The 22,202-nt window shown below is 40.8% G+C and overlaps 1 protein-coding gene across 9 annotated transcripts in view; it reads right to left on the bottom strand.

Annotated features, from left to right (window-relative positions):
- The window catches only part of APP (amyloid beta precursor protein), a 288,793-nt gene extending 267,422 nt beyond the window's left edge, over positions 1 to 21,371 (bottom strand). For 4 of the 9 annotated variants that reach the window (XM_025378883.1, XM_025378884.1, XM_025378887.1 and 1 more), the window contains exon 1: positions 20,810 to 21,358. In XM_025378883.1, coding sequence (XP_025234668.1) covers positions 20,810 to 20,866 — 57 coding nt within the window. In that variant the 5' untranslated portion in view covers positions 20,867 to 21,358. Of the gene's footprint in view, positions 1 to 20,809 lie in introns of all 9 variants that reach the window. The other 5 variants (XM_025378885.1, XM_025378890.1, XM_025378889.1 and 2 more) reach the window with 2 other exon arrangements.
- Positions 21,372 to 22,202: the final 831 nt, after the last annotated feature.

Genomic DNA, 22,202 nt, shown 5'->3' with positions numbered 1-22,202 from the left:
CCAATCTATTTACAGATACTTTATAGATGCGGAAATTGGTTTAGGGAAGCTTAGATCATTTTCTTGCAGTCATATTTCTAGTAAATTGAAAGAGTTGTGACTCAGATCCAAGGTCTCAATGACTCCAACATCCACACTCAGAACTTCCTTTACTTGGGATTAAGAAAAAGGGAAATAATGGAATTGGGAGGGACAGAGAAGACACCAAGTAGAGATATCAGCACTCAGAACTTCCTGGAGAAGAGGGTGAAACAGGCTGGCAGCCAGGAACTGAGGGCCTGATTACTTTAGTATCTTACCAACCAATTGCATTCCAAGGCTTGCTTACTCAGGAGGCTAACTGCTTAGTTCAAGACGAAATACTGGCTCAACTCATTGATCTATTTTGCTAGAGGCAGTGAAGATAACTAGTTAAGAGTACAGACAATGAAGACACAGTTTAAATCCAGTCCACTGGCCAGGTCCCTCCCAGCTGGGGATAACAGTAGATACCTCACAGGCTGCCGTTAAGAAAAAATTAAGTGAAAGCACTTTTCAACAAGGCCTAGTTCATAGAATGAGCTATATACAGTACCTGGTAATTAGTATTATTACTGCCACAACCAAGGAAGCCTCTCAACAAACTATTTTTACATATGCCAGAAATACAGTTGTTTATTCCACACTAATATATCACAAACAATATGGCATGGTTGACTGCCAGGTGACTAACGCAACTTCTTTCCACTGGAACCAAAAAACAAAACCACCACCAAATCTGAACTAAGCATAAAATAGTAATTCTCCCTGTCTTCAATTTTAAAATACACAAGAAAAGATGAATTGCTATATACTGTCAAAGATCTTTTAGATGTTTGGAGTACAGAATGTCTTTCCTGAAATCCTCTTGATTAAAATGTGCATTCTTTTCCAAGAAAGGAGTAAACTGAGTATGGAAGACCCTCACCACTGGTTTTTATAAATGATCAATCAGTGGGAATTGTCACAGAAAAATTACATACACACAACTGATGGAATGTTTGTAAGCTCATGTGCTTCTTCCAACACCCCAGCATGCTCCCACCTCACAGTCTTTACACTGTGTTCTCTCCAGCTTTAATACTTGTAGAAAAGGGAAAAAAACTTTTTTCTCTACCCTGTCAAGTTCAGCACCTGAGGCCTTGCCAATTAAACTGACGAGGCAGATTCGCAGGGAAAAAAACACATAAATTTTATTTACACATAAATTTTATTTAATGTTAATATTTTTACATGAGGGAGTGGAGAGGAGGAAGCACCATAGAAAAGCAAAAACCCAAAAGAAGCAGTTAGGTCTGAGAGTCTATGTACCATCTTAACAAAGAGCAATAAACTGTGGAAAAGTCACAAGACAAAGGAGAGGGGGGTTAGGGCTTCCAGATGAAGTGTGGGAAGGTAAATATATGGGGGAAACTAATAGAAGGTAAGGGTTATTTCAGTAAGTTTTGTTTCTGCAGATGATGGTGCCACCTCTAGTGGTCTCTCCAGGGATGGAGAGAGGAGGGAGGATACCTTCACACAGCAATATTTTTATAGAAAGGGGGTAAAGCTTGTCCTGTGTCTGCTATTTCTCAATTGTCTTCAGCTCAAATTAGTACTTATGCCAAAATGGCATATTTTGGGGTAGCATATTCTGATCCCCTTCATACCCTTCCAGACTGTGTCTCTATCCAGCTCCTCACTGGCTTAATTTTTCTTTGGAGCACTGACCACCAAGTGGCACAGAATATACTGATTGACATACATACATACGTACATACATAGATTTGCTCTCTACCCCACCCAACAAAGTATAAGCTCTGTGAGATCGGGAAGCTGGCCTCTTTCATGGTTGTGTCTCAATGCTTGGCATAGTGTTGGTGTTCAATTAATGCACCGAATAAATGAATGAATTTCCATATTAGATCAGTATTTTCTCACAGTTAGAATTTCTGTGGTGTTGATAGTATAAGAATTTGTTTTTATTAGTTTTCAACAGTACCAACATTTATTCATTATGTAGTTACAGTACTATATTTTTTTTTTAAAGTAAACAATAAACAACACTGTCTTTGCTCCAAAAACCTATAGTGAAGTATAATAATATAAACCTGGCCGACTGACTGCAGAAACAGCAGTTAATAACAAAAATTACATGTGTCTGGCTGAATGGACTCCACAACCTCACACAAGGTTGTACAACAGCAGCATTTCATCACATGTTGTTAAATTTGAAGATAAATACTGTCTCTTCTGTGGTCAAAGATTCTTCTATCTTTGGAAACTTGACAGAATTAATGTTTTTGACTTGTTTTTCCACCACATAACATCAGGAGAGACTTTAACAGCAGTGAAGTGGGAAGCAGGACGCTTTATTTATATCTGTGTAATCATGTAACCCACTTCATGCTCCCACTGAATGGCTCCAGTAAACCGAAATCACAATTTCACTAATATCTACATTCCAGCCCCAGCTACATTTGCCTGTCAAATGCAGCAACTTACATTTAACCTTCTGCCTACACAAGCAATCACAGAACCATTAAATAAGAGGATTGCTTGTTTGAACTACTAGATCAGCTTTTCCTTACTTTTGCTAATCTGTATGGTGTATGTACTTTTTTTTTTTTTTTTAATGTTAAAGACCACCATGTGTCACACTACTTGAAAGCAGCAATTGACAGCAGTGGTCCCCAACCTTTCTGGCACCAGGGAATGGTTTCATGGAAGACAATTTTGTGGTTTGGTTCCGGGATAAAACTGCTCCACCTCATCAGGTATTAGATTCTAATAAGGAGTGTGCAACCCAGCTGTCTTACATGCAGTTCACAATAGGGTCTGCGCTCCTATGAGCATCTAATGCCCTGCTGATGTGACAAGAGGCGGAGCTCAGGCAGTAACACTCACTCACCCATTGCTCACCTCCTGCTATGCAGCAAAGTTCCTAACACACCATAGACTGGTACCAGTCCATGGCCCAGGGGCTGAGGACTCCTGATTTAGAGCATTAAAATAAATAATAAATAATTAAAATATTACCTGATATTTGGCAAACAATCCCTCTCTATGTCACTACTTCCAGCCTGTGTTCAGGCTAGAAATGCCAAATAAAATAGCACAAGTCCACAACTACATAGCTGCAGTTTCCCTAAACAGATTTACCCATCCAATAAACATTACATGTACAAAGAACTTAAAATAGTATGAGACTTAACGTTAAGAAATAAAATGTAGGATATAAAATATAATCTATAGCACAATCTCAAAACTGGTTTAGAAAATGACATAATACAGACATTTGTGGGTGAAAAGATTATGCATATTTTCATGTATTTTTAAATATATTTTTCAAAAGCTTCCTATAATGAATGTAATTCTTTCCCAATTCAAAATCTAGCTTAAACATAGTTTTAAAAAAATTATTCTCTCACAATGTAAACCAGTACCACCTCTATGGAAAACACTGTGGAGATTTCTTAAAGAATTAAAAGTAGATCTACCATTTGATCTAAAAATCTTACTACTGGGTATTTACCCAGAGGGAAAGAAGTCATTGTATGAAAAAGACACTTGCACACATATGTTTATAGGACCACAATTCACAAATGCAAAGATGCAGAACCAACGTAAGTGCCCATCGACTAATGAGAGGATAAAGAAGATGTGGCAAATATATACCACAGAATACTACTCAGCCATTGCAAGGAACAAAATTATGTCTTTTGCAACAACTTGGATAGAGCTGGAGGCCATTATCCTAAGTAAAGTAATTCAGGAATTAGAAAACCAAAAATCATGTGTTCTCACTTAGAAGTGGGAGTTAAGCTAGGAATAAGCAAAGGCATACAGAGGGATATAATGGACTTTAGAGACTCACAAGGGGGAGGGTGGTAGGACGGGCTAGGGATTAAAAAAAACTATATTAGGTACAAGGTACCCTACTTGAGTGCACTAAAATCTCAGAATTCACCACGATGTAATTCAACCAAGTAACAAAAAACCACTTGTACCCCAAAAGCTACTGAAATAAAAATTATTCTCTCAAAATTTTTAAGCCCTAAACCTCAGTTCCTATTGTTTATATTTACTAAGAAAAGAACATAAAACACTTTTAAAAATGGTGGATTTTTTTTAAGTTTAAAGGTGTATAAGATAGCTGCCTAAGGAAATGCAGATACCCCTGTACCTTGTTGTTCTTGTTTTAATTTTTTAAAAAATATACAGATGGGATCTCCTTATGTTGCCCAGGCTTATCTCGAACTCCTGACCTCAAGCAATCCTCCGACCTTAGACTCTCAAAGTTTTGGGACTACAGGCGACAGTCACCATGCCCAGCCAACATCCTTGTACTTTTAACTCATTCTTCCAAGCCATGAATCCTCTAAGCATTGTCCCAGACACAGCATTGGCAAACTTCAGTCATTTTCATCTGAATATAAAGACACACAGGGCATGCTTCACTTCAAGGTTGACATGTTCTTTGTGAGTAAAGCCTTGCCACAGATGAGAAGTCCTGAGGATCAAACAGGAAAACTTCAAGTTTAATTAAATCTAAAATCATTAAACCTAAGTTATATGACTAAGCAAACTCTCTTCAAAGCACTCAGTCAACATCCACGCTGGTAAATATTTCAGGAATGAAATGAAAAATAACTTTCAATTCTAAAAGTTCATCCATCATGCATGCTTCACATTGTAAAACAAATATTTCACAAAAATGAGTTTACAACAAAAGAACACCAATCCCACTTCTCCAACCCTCCATGTCAGGCAGTAAGCTTTCTACATTTGCTTACATTCTGAAAATTACGTGCCAGGAATGCACTAGGCTTAAGTTGTCAAAAAGTATCTATCATAATTTAAGTGTTACTGGGTAAGAACTATGGGCAGTACACACACAAGAAGACTTCCAAAACAAGGGGAGGTAAATGAAATCTTAATACCGATGTTTCCAGAAGCCCAGAAATGAAGTGCAATTCCTTATAATATGTACATGTTTACATACCCATACAGACAATAAAATGTGTAAGGTAATGGCATGTCTATCTCCCCCCTTCCTTTTAGGGGGCATCTGACATTTCAGGGTTCAGGATCACATACCGTGGGTTCCAAAAGGTTCCCCCATTCCTATTCCAACAGCGCTCACAACAGAAAAAGATGAACTGATCTATGAATAATAGATCACAGAGAGGTTGTAGATATGCCTGGTAATGCTATTCATCCTACCCCAAAAGTTTTGTCCAAATCAGGCCATGCCTTCAAGTGGGCCAGATTGTCTTAAAGCTCCTGGCTTAATATTTAACTGATAGCAACAACCTAACATTAGTACCTTAATAATTAAATGGGATGCAGCAACATGGAGCAGAAAAAGTGATGAAGAAAGAGACTAGAAGTTAGAGAACATGCATTGGGCTCTTGATTCTTAAAATGTGGGTGATTATAAACAACTCAACATCTCCAGATACTACTTTCTTTATCTGTAAAGTGGAGAAGCTTAAAAAGGAGGTCTACCTGTTCCAGAAACTATGATTCTCTTCCTAGACAGTTGCAGGTTGAGCAGACGCTCCTAGAGCTGCACTGTCCAATACAGTAGCCACTAGCCATTTGTGGCTACTAAGTACTTGACATGCAGCTGGTATGAGTTAAAATATGTGAAATATGTGACCAGGCGCGGTGGCTCACAACTGTAATCCCAGCACTTTGGGAGGCCAAAGCGAGCAGGTCACTTGAGGTCAGGAGTTCAAGACCAGCCTGGCCAACATGGTGAAATCTCATCTCTACCAAAAATTTAAAAAAAAAATTAGCTGGGTGTGATGGTGCACACCTGTAATCCCAGCTACTCAGGAGGCTGAGGGAGGAAAATTGCTTGAACCCGGGAGGTGGAGGTTGCAGTGGGCCAAGCTGGTGCCACTGCACTCTAACCTGGGCGACCGACTGAGTGAGACTCCGTTTCAAAAATAATAATAACAATAAAATAAAAAATAAATATGTGAAATGTGAAAATTTTGAAGACATAATATGAAAAAATAATGTATTTCATAAATAGCTTTTATATTGACCACCTGTTGAAATAACATTTTGAATTTAGTGACATACTAAAATTAATTTCATCTGCTTATTTTTTAATGTGGCTACCTGAAAACTTTAAATTAGATCTAATGGTCCCATTATACCTCTATTGGATAATTCTGCTTTAAATTCAGAGCTGGGCATGCATGAAGCCCAGAGGAATTCGCAGATGAAAGGAGCCCAGGAACCTGTATGGAATACAGACCTGGAGGTTACCATTTCCATATTAAATGTATAAAGGGCTGTTTTAAAACCATGCTTTTGTTTTCTTATTTTGTGCACCAACAATAAGTCGACAGCAAATATCATTGGGTCTAAAAATAACTGATATCTGGCCGGGCGCGGTGGCTCATGCCTGTAATTCCAGCACTTCGGGAGGCCTAGGCGGGCGGATCACGAGGTTAGGAGATCGAGACCATCCTGGCTAACATGGTGAAACCCCATCTCTACTAAAAATACAAAAAAAATTATCCAGGCGTGGTGGCAGGCGCCTGTAGCCCCAGCTACTCAGGAGGCTGAGGCAGGAGAATGGCATGAACCCAGAAGGCAGAGCTTGCAGTGAGCCGAGACAGCATTACTGCACTCCAGGCTGGGCGACAGTGCGAGACTCAGTCTCAAAAAAAAAAAAAAAAATTGATATCACTTCATTTACGCTATGAATGAATCCTAATTATCATGCAGGCCTTAACGATAATCCTAAGTGGATGTGCCTTTATGCAGGCACTTGTAGCCTATTTTGTTTTCTATGAATTGAATATATAAAGTAATATCTTATTTCATAAAAGATTATACTCCCATTTTTTAAAACACATCTGATATTAGTAGGAATAACTAAAATGAACTCATATGAATAGACCACATTTTTACTTCATTGATATCTAACTAGAAACATTGCAACCAATTTTTGCAATCGGTATTAGTTTGTTTAATGTATTTTAAATGATCAAAGAAGTAGAGATAGTTTCTAGAAAGCTTATTTACTTAAAAATACAACAAATATGAATAAATAAAATATTAATAAGATTCAGGTGAGATGAGAGTGAGTACTCAAGTTCTCTTTTCTCACACCATACACCTGCAGTGCCAAGTTTTTCTGTTCAATGATTTTATGCAAAGGTATACATCTAACTGCCTGCAAAATCAACTACTGACTATTTTAAATCAGATACAGCAAGCAACAGCCCCCAGCTCTGCAATCCAAAGCTAGCAAAGGCCACCCATTTCAGACTGGGTTTGAAACACAGCCAGTTATGATAGCTCAAATATTTTCAGATATATGAAAGCAGAACAGAATTCAGAAATATACATTCTCTGGCAGACTATTTTTTAGAACCAAGTTTCTCAAATTATATAATACAAACTATATGACTATTAGAATATTATGCATGAATTAAAGGAGATTTATTTAATTTTCAAATTCTAATATAATTAAAGAAAATTTTCAAACTTACCTACATGGGCTTCACGGGTGAAAAAAAGTATAATTTAAAAATATGACCAATGTAATATGACAGAAATATACATTCAAACACATCTGATAACTACTCTAATTTTCATAAATCAACTATTTGACACATGCACAAATTTTCATGTGTTTTTCTGAAGGTGGTATTCAGAAATGATAATTTTCCTGACAGTTTAACATTTTTTAAAGAAGACATGCCAAGATTTAAATAATCTAACTTTTTGATTACTCTTTTTTTGGAGACAGAGTCTGGCTCTGTTGCCCAGGCTGGAATGCAGTGGTATGATCTCAGCTTACTGCAACCTCTGCCTCCTGGGTTCAAGCGATTCTCCTGTCTCAACCTCCCAAGTAACTGAGACTACAGGCATGCACCCACCACCACGTTCGGCTGATTTTTGTATTTTTTGTAGAGACGGGGTTTCACCATGTTGGCCAGACTGGCCTTGAACTCCTGACCTCAAGTGATCCACCCACCTCAGTCTCCCGAAGTGCTGGGATTACAGGTGTGAGCCACCACGCCCGGCCTTTTTGATTACTCTTAAAACTGCGAGATCAAAATGAAATGTTAGAAAATAAAACCAACAGCAGAAAACAAAACCAAGAGCAGCTTCTGAGGAATCATATTTTAGACATTTCTTTAAGACAGATCCTGTAATATGTCAAACTATTGGAACATATTTCAAATAAATATTTAAGTGAAGACAAAATTCCTACTACAAAACCTCCAAATACTCCCTAACAATGATGATTCTATCAGGCCTACTCAGAACTACAAGTTTTCCCCACATCTTGATTTTATCGCATACTTTCTGTGACATATATTCATTTCATCACTTCTAGAATAATTGAAATGAACAAGAAAATAGGTAAGAAATTAAAATAAATTTTAAAATGGCAGTCCCATTCTTACTGACATAAATTTATTAAGATCCATGTTCCTTTTTTCATAGATCTTCCCATTCTGTTTCAATAACACCAGCAAGCATAAACAGATCTGAAAAGCTACGCGGCTACAGAAAAGAGGTTCAGCATGACAGACAGATCTAGCTCAAAAGAGGTGCTCAGTATCAAGCTCTTTTCTAAAAACCTCAAACCTTGTTTTGTCTGCTGTTGCTTTCAAAGAACAAGCACAACAAAATTGCTTTGAGGAAGTCTCTAGATCAAACGAAAGATAGTTAACCAACAGGGAGAGTAAGCTGACTGCCACTGCTATCCACACAGGGCCACAGAAATTATCCCTTTGTTCCATCACTCTGGTTGGAAGGCTTTCCCAGGAATGCAAGTCTGAACCATCTTGAGTTCCCTCAGCCAGAATGAAAGCTCAGCTCTTGGATGTTTCTACCATAAAAATGAGAAAGCATTTCCTACCTCCTCCTCTATCAGTCCACAAAGATGTGCTTCCTGTGTGGCTGGCTAGCAGATAAGGGAAGGTAAGCAAATCCCAAAAGCCTACTCTAATCGCTCATGGAGAATCTTTGCTTTGGTTCAGAACGTTAAGTCTACCCATGTTCCTCTATCCCTTTATGGTACTGTATTTCTTCTACATCCCAGAATGCCAATTGTCACCCAATATCCTACCTGTCCTTTATCCTTAAGAAGAGAGCCAGAAATGTTATTTCTGATGGCAGTGCCCCCAGCTAACAGAGCACATTTACACGCTCCCTTGCATCAAGGTGTCACTAACCGGCCCATGAGATTAAGCAGACATTGAAAAGGACTTCTACAAACCTAACTGAACCATAGTCATCAATGCCTCGTCCCCATTTTACAAACATTTAAAAGTACTCCATTGCTAAGAAAATGAAGTTCAAACTCATTAAGGGCATCCAAAATGTATAATCTCCCACTGTCTCTCTCACTTATTTACTCCTGGGCTTCCTCCTTTGAAACTCTACACCCTCACTGTTTTTTCTGTCTGGGAAGCCCTCCACACCCCAGTTCACCTTCACGCATCCTTGAAACCTAGTTCAAATGCTGCCTGCCTTCTCTGGGAAGACTTTGTACCTCCTCTATTATAGCCTTTGGCACACTGCACCTAATTATTTCTCCGCCTCTTTCTTCTCCCACTGGACTGCGGAATTCCTCAAGGCACAGACTGAGCTACCTTTCCATTTACTCACAGCTCCACCCAGATTCTAGATCTCCTGTCATAAATGAAACACAGAGTCCTCGCAGTATATGTCCATAAAATGAATGACAATTTCAAAAATTCAAAATAAGAGAAACAGTGAGATAGCAAATTTTTTTTCTTTTTTTTTTTTGAGACGGAGTCTAGCTCTGTCGCCCAGGCTGGAGTGCAGTGGCATGATCTCGGCTCACTGCAAGCTCCGCCTCCCGGGTTCACGCCATTCTCCTGCCTCAGCCTCCCGAGTAGCTGGGACTACAGGCGCCCGCACCAGCCTGGCTAATTGGTTGTATTTTTAGTGGAGACAGGGTTTCACCATGTTAGCCTGGATGGTCTCAATCTCCTGACCTCGTGATCCACACGCATCTGCCTCCCAAAGTGCTGGAATTACAGGCGTGAGCCACTGCACCAGGCCATAAATTAATACTTTTTTAAACATCTTAACTCCAAATCAGTGTCAACATCACAGAAGTCAAATCACAAATGCCCTGAGAAAACTTGCAGTAGAGACATAACAGGTGAATGCACAATCCAAATACTCAGTGAAACATTCTGCATTAAACCTTCTCTCTCATCTGCTGGCAGAAGAATCATGGGCTTGGCCTGGCTTTGTAGCCAACCTCTGACAGAAACGAGCAAACAAGCAGTGAGGTTAACATGTCAGACTGCTTTGTAAATCTGAATAACTTCACATGTGATGATAAACTCGAAGAATGCATCCCATGTCTTTTTCTGTGCAACGAAAAGACACTAATATTTTTTTCTCATCTCATCGGCTATTCATTAAATCAATAAATACAATTAAAAATACATGCACATAAGAAATATTCCCAATAAACTGAAGGGATGCTTCCCATCTGTGTCCCCACAATATGACCCAGAATATTCACAATGACATAAATTTAACCTTTGAGTCTAGCTCACAAAAGTGAAGTGAAATATCCAAATAGCAAATACAAAGAAAGGAACTACCAAGAAAGAGGGAAAGTCAGCCTCCTATTTTGTTCATTTAAGTATAACCTCTCTGCCACCACAACATTCATTATGTTTGTCCTGGACAGTTCTAATGGCCATGCTGATTGATACTCAGTGTTAAGGCCACCTCTGTCCAACAGCCTTTGCTTCTACTCTGTTTCAGCCAAATACTCACATGGCTGCCCTATCATCACCTGGAAATCTCCCAGCTTCCCTCAGGAATTCCCCCCTCTCCTATTTCACTGAACAAGCAGGAAAGAGTGATTCCAAAATTGCAATTTTGTCTCAGATGTACTCTTAAAAGTGAAACCCTCCACAATTTAACTAGCAGCAGTGCTGTAAGCTGCCTTTGCATTCAAACACCCTATGCGTTAGCCAAGAACGGACAACCACAGAATTTTTATATTCGGTTTACTTTTGTCGGATTTAAATTTTCTGGATTCTGTGGTATAAGAGGATTTAATACTTGACACAAAACATTCAAAATAAGATTGAGAAAACACTAGCAAGATACAAGGCTAATCATAATGACCTCAATTAGATTTTCAATGCCTGTCAAGTTAATGGTAGATAGTGGTACTGGCTTCAAGCCCTTCAAATCGAAAAATACAATTCTTCTAGATAACAGAGGTAATAGAATTCACTATATTTTTTTAAAGGGCCAATTTTGATCCTCATAACACTAAACACTAGCTGTAAAATGGCCAGAAAAGGAGCCAAAAAAAAGACAATGACAGGAAAATTTTCATTTTGATGCCACTCAATTTAATTCCAATACACATTTTCTTTCTAGACTCTACTATCTTCTTCACACAAAATTATTTCTAGGCACCCTCTATTGAAAGTGTCCTAATCAATCAGGGCATGGATGAAATATTTCAAGAAAGAGGCATTTTTTTTGCAGGCCAACTGAATTTCTGAAATACAGTTGCAAATGACTGAACATGATGAAGTTATTGACAGTATTTATGAAACTTTTTCACAATAAAATGTTCCAAAAAGAGGCTGAAAAAAAAATGCATCTTATTTAAAAGGCTTTAATCTTCTTTCTATGCTTGTTCACAATCTCTTAAACGTAAGAGAAGGTCCCACAGCTGTTCGAATCTTTAATCTGAACGTAATTCTTTATCACCCCAACATAGAATTTCTAGAGCACTCAATGATGTTATTTAGTACATACAAAATGTAAGGCATTATCATGAGTGATCAAACAAATTACTGTATAGAAAAGTGTGTGATCACAATCAATACTAACTTCTCTCTTCTCTCCCCCACCACTTGTTTGCAACATTTAATCACCCAAAGTAGATCTCCTGTCTACAATTATTCTTTTACATTACAGTAAATATATAGTTCCTGCCCCCAGATACCTAAGTTTACCTTCACGTAGTGAAATGATCAGAGAACTTTGACAATACTACAGTAACAATCACATTCACAACACACATCCTTCTGCGTAGCATTCTCTTATATTCCTTATCCAGCTTAATTTTTCCCAAGTCACTTCCTTCCTCCTTTTAATTCTGTCTACCCGCTTGGGGACAAGGACCTTGAAAATATTTGTGAAATGAAGGAGTGAACCTTTCTTGGTTGTACCCCTAAGAATCTAGGTTTCTTTGTGTATAAAAATAAGCTAACTTCTAAAGAAATTTGGGTTTAATTTTAAATTACTAATCAATTTAATATGTAAGTATCTATGATTAATTATTCTTAGAATAATTAGTCTGCATATTTTCACATTTCTATGGGAGTTTCTTAGGTACTCGTCAGTTATATCCTCAAACTAATTTACTGTAATGACAAAATTATATTTGTGTTAAACCATAATAAGCAATTGAGAGCATCGGGATGGAGAATATATGCTATTACATATGACTTTTCATATGATGGGTTTTAATGTTAGTCTCTGAAGACTTAAGCTAAGACTTCAAAAACTTTGCATCAGTTTTAAAGGCTTAATCTTTGAAGTAGATGAGGATTTTTTAAAAGATGAAAAAAATCAATAAATATGGTTAAGAAAGAGTGCTTATCCATCTTTATTCTATGAGCTTATCAACTCAATTATAAACAAAATAACTGAGTAATGATATTTATAAAAACAACGTTGGCCAGGCACAATAGCTCACATCTGTAATCTATCTCTTTGGAAGGCTGAGGCAGGAGGATCGCTTGAGCCCAGGAGTTCAAGATCAGCCTGGGCAACATAGTGGGGACCCCATCTCTACAAAACATTTAAGAAATTAGGTGTGCTGGCAGGTGCCTGTAGTCCCAGCTACTCTGGAAGCTGGGGCAGAAAGATGGCTTGAGCCCAGGAGGCCACAGCTACAGATCACACCACTGCACTTCAGCCTACGTGACAGAGTGAGGCCTTGTCCCGAAAACAAACAAACAAAACCAAACACAATATCATTGTGCTTTTGAAAATTCGTCCAATAGTAGAAGTAGATATAACAAGTCCTTTTTTAAGACGAATCAGCCTTTAATGGATAATGCCATTTTCTTTACTTTCTCTTAAAAATAAAATTTATGTTGCCTCACTAATTTTACTGTGAAGTAACAAGCACACACAGACAAGGAAAAACTAAATAAATGAGTTTGTAGTAACTTGAGGTGAGGAGCAGGTCTAAAACACGTAAGTCTATCTCAACAGTAGGATTAAACCTCTCATTTTTCTTCTGTAAAATATCTCCATGGGGTCAAAATCATTAAAGGTTTGAAATTTAGCAAAGCAACAAGAGTAATGATGCATTTCTTCACTTAACACAAATGACTTTTCTTTATGCAACAGATCTCTTATTCTCATAAGTATCCTTTATGGCTGAAAAGTAATTTATCAGTCTCTATCATCTAGGATGCCTTACATTTTTCAATGAAGATAGTATGTGGCTTTCCAGAAGCTAATGAAAGCCAAATTATTAGATAAGAGACAAATTATTAGATTCTCTCAAAAAAAGAATCAGGCAAAAAAAAAAAAAAAAAAAATTCCTATCAAAATCACCAAAAAACTGGCCAGGTGCAGTGGCTCACGCCTGTTATCCCAGCACTTTGGGAGGCCTAGGTGGGTGGATCACTTTGAAGTCAGGAGTTCAAGACCACCCTGGCCAATGTGGTGAAACCCTGTCTCTCCTAAAAAAATACAAAAATTAGCCAAGCGTGGTGGCACATGCCTGTAAACCCAGCTATTCGGGAGGCTGAGGCACAAGAATTGCTTGAGCCCGGGAGGCAGAAGTTGCAGTGAGCCAAGATCACGCCACTGCACTCCAGCCTGGGTGACACAGTGAGACTCGGTTTCAAGAAAAAAAAATCACCAAAAAACAAAAGAATGACAATTATTCTTGTTGAATCAATTTCTCATAAGAAAAGCTTCTGAATTTGTGAAGAAAAAAGAGAGGAACCATCTGGAAATTAGGAGATTCAAACACTGTTTTGGTTCCATCATTAATAAGACCTTAAGGAATTTGCACTTCACTCATCAGGATCCATTCATTTACAAAACAGGCTTATTCATCTTTTCCCTTTTCCAAAATGTTTGTCCTACTTATTCCTCATCCCTGCTCATGGACCCTCCACTCCCGCTTCTGAAACCATCTTATTCACTCCTCACTGTATCTACTTTAAACAGGATGTTTATTACAAATATGGCTTCTGTCATTACACATTCTCATACCTGAACCCATTTCTTGTCTTCTTGTCTTTGGTTGGACAGGACAATTATAATTACGTGACCTGGTTAACAAAAACAGAGCTGGGACTCTGCTTCTTGATTTTTCACTGTGTCAATCATAATTTAACCTCAGTATCACCAGTTTCCTACACTCAAAGCTTTCAAATATCCTTAGCCTGCTTTTGAAGCTAAAAACCTTTTATTTTATGAGCAACATATGCTGATTTTAAAAAAACATATATAATTTCAATTAAACAGCAGATCACTATAAAGTTTTAAAGATGTAACAGCCATAACATGGCTGATTATACAAATTCATTTTATTTTGAAACTGACTTCTTAGAGAAATGCAGCATTCTCAAGCAATCTGCTTTTTGGTTTCCCTGTCCTTGGGTGAACATAACTTCAAGGATCCATAGTAGGACCAAAATTCTTTTGCTGGCATTTGATATCTTCCATTTCTACCGATTGGCAAAGCCTGTTCATTCATTTTGCTAGCAAAGATTCTGCTAAAAACTAAACCAAGCTTGTTCACAGTTCCTTGCAAATAGCTGATAGCCAACTAACAGTTAATAATCAAGCCAGTGTATAATCTTGCTCAATTTTAGAGATCTGTGGCAAGCTGTCAGTGTGTACAACATTAAAAATAGGTCTCTGGGAGGCCGAGGTGGGCGGATCACTTGAGGTCAGGAGTTTGAGATCAGCCTGGCCAACATGGTGAAGCCCCATCCCTACTTAAAAAAATACAAAAATTAGCTCGGCGTGTGGTGAGGGCCTGTAATCCCAGTAACTCAGGAGGCTGAGGCAGGAGTATCACTTGAACCCAGGAGGCGGAGATTGCAGTGAGCCGAGATTGCGCCACTGCACTCCAGCCTGAGTGACACAGCGAGATTCTGTCTCAAAAAAAATAAAAAATTAAAAAATTAAAATGGTCTACATCCATGTTATGTGGAAAAAAAGAAAAAAAAAAACTAGGTCTTTCCCATTTGTGTAAAAAATGCTTATGCTTTTTGCACATTTCTGTACTGTTTTAAATTTTTCAATGAGCATGAATTATTTTCATTTTTCAAAAAACCAATCAAAATGCACAATACATATTTAATAAATGAAATTTTATAACATGTATTCTAAACATTGTATCTGAGATACCATGTGCTTTTTAAATTTAGATCAAACTCATAGACAACGATCTGCCAATTTCCTGCAATAGTCTTAATTGGCCAATAAGTAAATTAATTTGTCAGTAAGTGAAACATCATATAGATTTTTAACTTTCAACTATGCGAGAAACTCACATATACTCATTGTACATCATCATCATCACCATACATACTAGCAGTAACAAACACACAGTGCTTATGCTATGCCATCAGGTTACATCCATATTAACTCACACACCGTTTCAAGCACTTAACATAGATATTAATTCGATCCTCAATAACTAGAAATACTCATCCCATTTTACAAAGGAAAAAACTGAGGCACCGAAACTTGCCCATGGACACTAGCTCAAAAGAGACAAAGACAGAATGTATACCCATGCATTCCTGCCCTGGTCCAAACTCTCTTGATTAGTGTGCAGTGCCACCTTCTCTACACACCTGAGACCACTCAATGACTCAGTGTTATCGGCTTAACATCATGCCTGGCCTCAAAACCAACATTATAAATTGAGAATAACTCTGGTTCTTTCTATAGAGGTGAAGATTTTTAAAAACCTCTCATCTTCCCCATTTTAACTATCTTCTTTGGTGAGACACTATCACTCTCGCAAGGTTCAAGCTAATTCTGCATTGCATGTTTCTTCAACATGCAGCCACACAACATAAACCTAAATAAAATATCTTAGGTTTCTATTTCAGCAGATTTAATACATGTGAACCTGAGACTTCATGCGGCCCTCTTTGAATAGTCAGCTATCTAATCTATTCAGCATCCCTTTTTCATGAAGTTATTAATGGATGAACATATCCAGGCTGTTAAATTTAAATATGTGAATTTATTCCTAGAGCAATCATTGTACTCCAGTCTTTGCTAGATTTCTACTTCTAAAGAGGTACCGGTCAAGCGTATCTATTAACCAAGATTAAAGAGGAAAATATGCCAAACTTTTCTTCCAAGAAAAATGCCAGTGTCCTCACAGTAACGGTTATTTCTTAAGCTATCCACACTGAACTGAAGAAATAGTTACGTGACATTTCCCCCTTTACTAAGTTTTCACTTGCCAAATCAGCTTCAGGGTTTGACTTCTGTCTGCTTTTCTTCTTAGACAACAATAAAAAAAAGAAAGACGTATTTTTATTGATTAAACTTGCTACTCATTCTGGGGTGTGCTCATTCCTTCCCCTGCCACCTTCTGTCTTCCCCCACCCACTCATGAGGGTGTATCTGTACACCGGCTGTGACACCCACGGGGTGACAGCATTTCCCGTCCATCCCCACTCCATACATTTGCATCTGAGCTCTCACGATGAAAAGGAAAAGATTTTTCTGTTTCTGTTTTCTTCAGGCCTTTTCTGTCTACAAAGCCGATCTCCTCTGTTGAACTCATGGGAACATTTATACTATTTTATGGAATAGTGTTGCCTGAATGTAGAATCACAACAAAGCCAGTTGAGATCTTTAAATTTAAAAAGAAAAAAAAAGATTTCATAATCAAGCATAGTCAAGTGAAACAGAGAGAGGTTGAAAACCACCAGACAAAAAACACAAACAGAAAATATGATTTTTTCCCTATCCTCCTCGTTGCCACTCAGGGAATCACTTTGTGATGCTACTGAAGCTCTCTGGTCCTGCATTCAGCCCCTTACCTTTGACCTCTCAACTCCTTATTTCGAATTCCCTACTCCTCTTGAGAGTACCCTGCACCAGCATCTGTCACTCAAGTGAGAGAGAGAGAGAGACAGTCAGACAGATGTGTATGTGTGTGTGTGTGTCTGTCTGTCTGGGAGAGGCAGAGAGGAATGTAAACACATATTGTATATGCAAAAACTTACCTCAAATCCCCAGACCTGGGATACAAACCTGGCTGGAAATTTACTACCAGGAAATGCTCCAGGATTATCTATTATCTCATCCCATTATTCCTATAGTTTTTAAATACAGGAAGTTTTCTCTGTAACATATTTACTCAGTATACTTAATCTGTATTTTCCTTTTGGTATTTTAGTACATTCCACTTTGTTTTGTTATCATGTGCATGTTTTATTTACCCTGCAAACTTCCTGGCAGTAAGGGGAGGGAGGAGGGAAGGGGAGGTAATAAGGTATGCAGTCAAACTACACCTTACATTCCGGAAGCTTTACATTTAAAAAGCATCTGCACAGGTTGATCTTTACATTTGTGATTGATAGAGATTTTAAAAGAAATGTATTAATGACAGATGCTTCGTAAGATTCTCAAGGTAATACAATTTGCAGAAACAACGTACATTTCTACTGAATTCAATGCATTTCTCAATGATAGTTTAGTGGCCACATGAAACGCAAGTAATAGCTATGCTTATTTCCAGAATGACTGACTACATGCATACAAATATCTGTAGAAGACTCTAGTATGCAAAAAACAGTAACATAAAATAGAGATCCTCTAGCAACAAGACTTAACATAAAGATAACCTCTCCCATTCCTTCAAGCCAATATTCAGTTGATCACTTTTTTTTTTTTTTTAATTTTTTGAATCAGTCATTCCTCATTTAACCTTGAGAACTTGCATGTTCCTTTTCATTTCCTCAGTCAGGACCAGTATTATTCCATTTAGCAACTTCTCCGCAGTACTAATAGCCTTGCAAGTGTCGTTCAGGAGCCTCTGCTGGTTACAGTGACAAGAGAAAAGCTTCTGCAGTCTGCCAGTTATCATGGTTTCTCACCGATTAGCAAGAACCATAACTCCTTACAGATCACCATTAAACCTGAGCTTTACTATTCTGTGTGTGGGCTTCTACCTTTAGGGAGGTACTAGTCAGTAGCAGTAGGTTTCCATAAACTATTAATTAGCACTACCACAAAGGTAAGATGATTGTGACTAGGTTAAACCCTCAAGAGAGGGAAATAAAACTTAAGAGGAAGCTAGATTTAAAAATAAATAAATATTAGGGTAGTGAAACATCATATAGATTAGGGTTAAACTCACATCTCTATCAACATACCAGCCAAAATCATCCACCCAGATAATAACCATGTTTCCCCTGCAAGCCAAGGCCCCATTATCACTGCCCTTATTCATTTCTTTTTTACAGCCACCTGCAGCAGACCTATTTTCTAAGCTCTATAAAAGAGAGTCAACTCGTAATTACATCTTTTCAGTGGACACAGAGAGGGCCAGATAAACCACTCTCAAACCTCAGTAGACTGAATTACCTACCCTTCTATCAACACTTTGCAAAATGGAATAATGTGACTCTCACCTCCACCCTTTAAAGGAGTTAACAATAGCTAGTGAAAAGCTCCCAAAAGATGGCAGAAAGAGCAAATTAATGCAATTAAACAGACTAAAAACTAAATTCGAATCTGCCTACACGCTTCCTCTTTTTATACAGAAATATTGCTCAACAGTTACATATTTAAGTTTTGACAAAAGCTTCAAAAATAAGGTTATCATATGCTTTTAATTCCTTAAGTATACGGTTTTTAATTTGTACTACGACCATTCAGGAAAACGGGAATAATTCTACAAATAAATGTAAGTCATGAGAGAAATCTGAATTCTCTTAGTTAAGAGCATTTTTTTAAAACATGGAAAACGAAATTCTTTAACTCTTAAAACAACCTGTCTTAACTAGCCCTAAGGTGATTCCTGAGCCACTTGTGGGTAAAAATCAGAAGGGAAAAAAGTTCAATGACCTTGCAAATTACGAACTAAAAAACTGTAATGGTGTGATAGTCTATACAGCCTCAGGAAAACATCTGTCCGGAAATTGCTTTTTTTCTTTTGGAAAATTACTAGGAGGTTGGGGGAAAAGAGGGGAAAAAACGGGGAGGGAAGGTTGCAAATGGTTAAGATGCCAAACAGGAATCCAACCGAAGTGAAATACAACCTTCTCTGGCCCAACTGTCATGCAAACAACTTCTAAGCATCTTTAGATGTAAAGAAAAACAGTCATTGTGCACAGGCGTTAGCTGAATGTTCGAGAGTTGGATGAATGGGGAAGACTTGTTATACACCTAGTGGTGGGTGGATTTCACTAGGCTGCAGCCTCCACACAGCTTTTCTTTGCTGCACTGCAGAGGCGCCATCTTCTCCGTCTTAATCTTCACTCAATTCAATCCTTTTATCTGTACCCTAAAAAAAAGACCCTTTGGACCCTCCCCAGCATCCTGTGCCCCCAGGGGAACTAACCCAGAGTCCCCAGACGTGTTAGGGAACAGGCCGCGCCTTAATAAGACAAACGCCTCCTTGGATGCACAGGACAGAGCCCGTGCCTCCCCACCATCCGCCACTGCCCTTTCCAGACGCACACCCTACTCTCCGCCTTATTTTCTCCCCGCCAAGGACTTTACAGCCCAGCAGAGAATTAAGCGTCAGAGGTGATCCGAGGGTGGGAAGCAGAGGGGCCCCAAGGCTCCGCCAGAGGCCCCGGCAGCGTCTCTGCCCCCTCCAGGGCGGACGCGCAGCCGGGGAGCCGGGCCGGAGTCTCGGTGGCGCACCGAGACTAACGCGGTTCGGCCCAGAGCGCCCGGGCCGGTGAGGGCGGGGTGTCGCGGCTTTTGTTCCCGGGGACCTTCTGCCTCTCAGGCAAAAGCTTAGGGTGCCAGCAAACTCCCGGGACGTCCAGGCTTGGCGAAGGTGCGGGGAGGCTATGGTTCTCCGACCCCTCCCATTTCTCGCAACTTACACAAAAGGGAGACGCGGAAATGCACAAAGTTTGCCTGTGGAAGACGGTGCGCGACCCCGGCGCCGGCTCGGGCTAGGGTCGCACCCAGGCGGCCGCCGCCAGCAGCCGCGAAAGAGGAGGTTCGAACAAGGAAGGGGGGTGGGGGTGAGAGGGGAAGGTGAAACGAGGCGGAGAACGCAGGGAAAAGCGAGGGCCCCCTAGCTTCCCGGGCTGTCCCGACTCCTCCTCCTCCTCAGGGCCCAAGAGAAAGGAAAGGGCAACGATTCAAGAGCTGAGGACTGGCTTCAGGGACGCTGCGTTTTCGGTTTTCCCACGTGCTCCTTCCCCCTTCCTCCCATCTGAATGTCTCTCGCCTCCCCCGGACCCCGCTTCCAAGGCAGGGACTGAGTCGGGGTCTGGGCTCAGGGTCGTCCCCTCCCCTTCTCGCCCCTGGCTGGCGCGGAACCAGGGAGCCCAGCGCCTCTCCCGCTCCCTCTCCGCGGGCCGGAGCGCGCGTCCCTGGGGCAGGGCTGGGCCGAAAGCGAGGATGCGCTGGACGTCCGCAAGCGGGGGCGGAGAGGAGAGGGGTCCCCTTGACGGACCCTCGGCTTCCCTGCATTAAAGACTTGCGTTAAGGTCTTTGGGGGGACTGGGTCCCCGCCATGCCCGCCTCCCCCCGCCTTCCGAGGCGCGGCACCCACCTCCAGCGCCCGAGCCGTCCAGGCGGCCAGCAGGAGCAGTGCCAAACCGGGCAGCATCGCGACCCTGCGCGGGGCACCGAGTGCGCTGCTGTGCGAGTGGGATCCGCCGCGTCCTTCCTCTGCCCGCGCCACCGCCGCCGTCTCCGGGGGCCCCCGCGCGCGCTGCTCCGAGTGCTCTCGCCTACCGCTGCCGAGGAAACTGACGGAGCAGGAGCGCGGCGGCGAGGCTCGGAGCCAGGCGAGTCAGCTGATCCGGCCCACCCCGCTCGGCACTCGAGAGAGACCCCTAGCGGCACCGCCGGGGAGCTGCGCCCGCTCGCGCCGGGAGGGGCCCGCGCGCCCCGCGCCCACAGGTGCAGCGCCCTAGGCGCCGCCTGCACCACACGCGCCCTCCTCAGCTCCCCGGCCGACGGCCCACCTGGGCTTCGGGAACAGTGGGAGGGAGAGTCTGGGGCCAGGAGAGGGACGGTGCAGGATCAGGGAAAGGTGAGTCCTAGGACGCTGGGGCTCTAGAAAAGTCGGGAGCGCTCCCGCTCGTCCCCGTGAGCTTGAATCATTCGACCTCGCAGCCCTCCCGGGGGTGTGGTATAAAGGACTGCTGCTAGGGTGCGTTTTTATCCGCATTTCGTTTTTTTCTCTCGGTTTGGAGAGGTGGGGCAGGCGTTTCTGGAAAAGAATGAGAACGAGTGAAGCTTAAAGGAAATAGGATTTTCTTTGCTTGTTGAGACAGCAAAAGCCACATTTTTTAACCCGCAACGTCAAAAGCAGCCACGAGCAACCTGGAATTTCTATCTTTAGAACGAACCAAAGGAGAAAGGCGCAGGACCTGGCAAAAAAGCGGGCAACCCATTTACTTCTTCTTGAAAGCAGAGGGTTCTGGGCTTGGGTTTTGTTTCTTTCTTATGTTTTTGTTTGTTTGGGTTTTGTTTTGTTCAAGGGGGCGGTCAGTGTGAATTTTGCGGGGGGCGGGGGTCTTTTTTTGTTGTTGTTAAGCAGGGATGTAACATCCGCCTGAGTTGGGGACGAAGGAAAAATTAGGAGAGATTATTCGTATTCGACCCCCGTAAATGAGGACTCCTGACCTCAAACTCTGCCCTTGTTCTTCGTTGTGTCTGTCCTAAATTATAGAAATGAACCTTCTGCCATGCCACTTTCTCCTGGATTAAACACAAACCGTCCACTGTCCAGTTAGTGTCTAGATAGTTTAGAATACTCTAGAACTGCCCATATGTATCCCCTGCTCTTGACCTGAAGTAGCATTAGTCACCAAGCCACACAGGGCTTGTGGGGAAGGACTGAAGCCAGGGAGCGCCCTGGCCCTTCCGAGGGCTGCACTGCAGCCTGCGTTCTCTCCCCTGCTCATTCCGCGACAAGGGTGCCTAGGCCCGGGAAG

Source organism: Theropithecus gelada, chromosome 3 (genome assembly GCF_003255815.1).
Source record: "Theropithecus gelada isolate Dixy chromosome 3, Tgel_1.0, whole genome shotgun sequence".
Lineage (NCBI taxonomy): Eukaryota > Metazoa > Chordata > Mammalia > Primates > Cercopithecidae > Theropithecus > Theropithecus gelada.
Note: the sequence above shows the minus strand (reverse complement) of the source record. Positions and strands in the feature narration are given on the sequence as shown.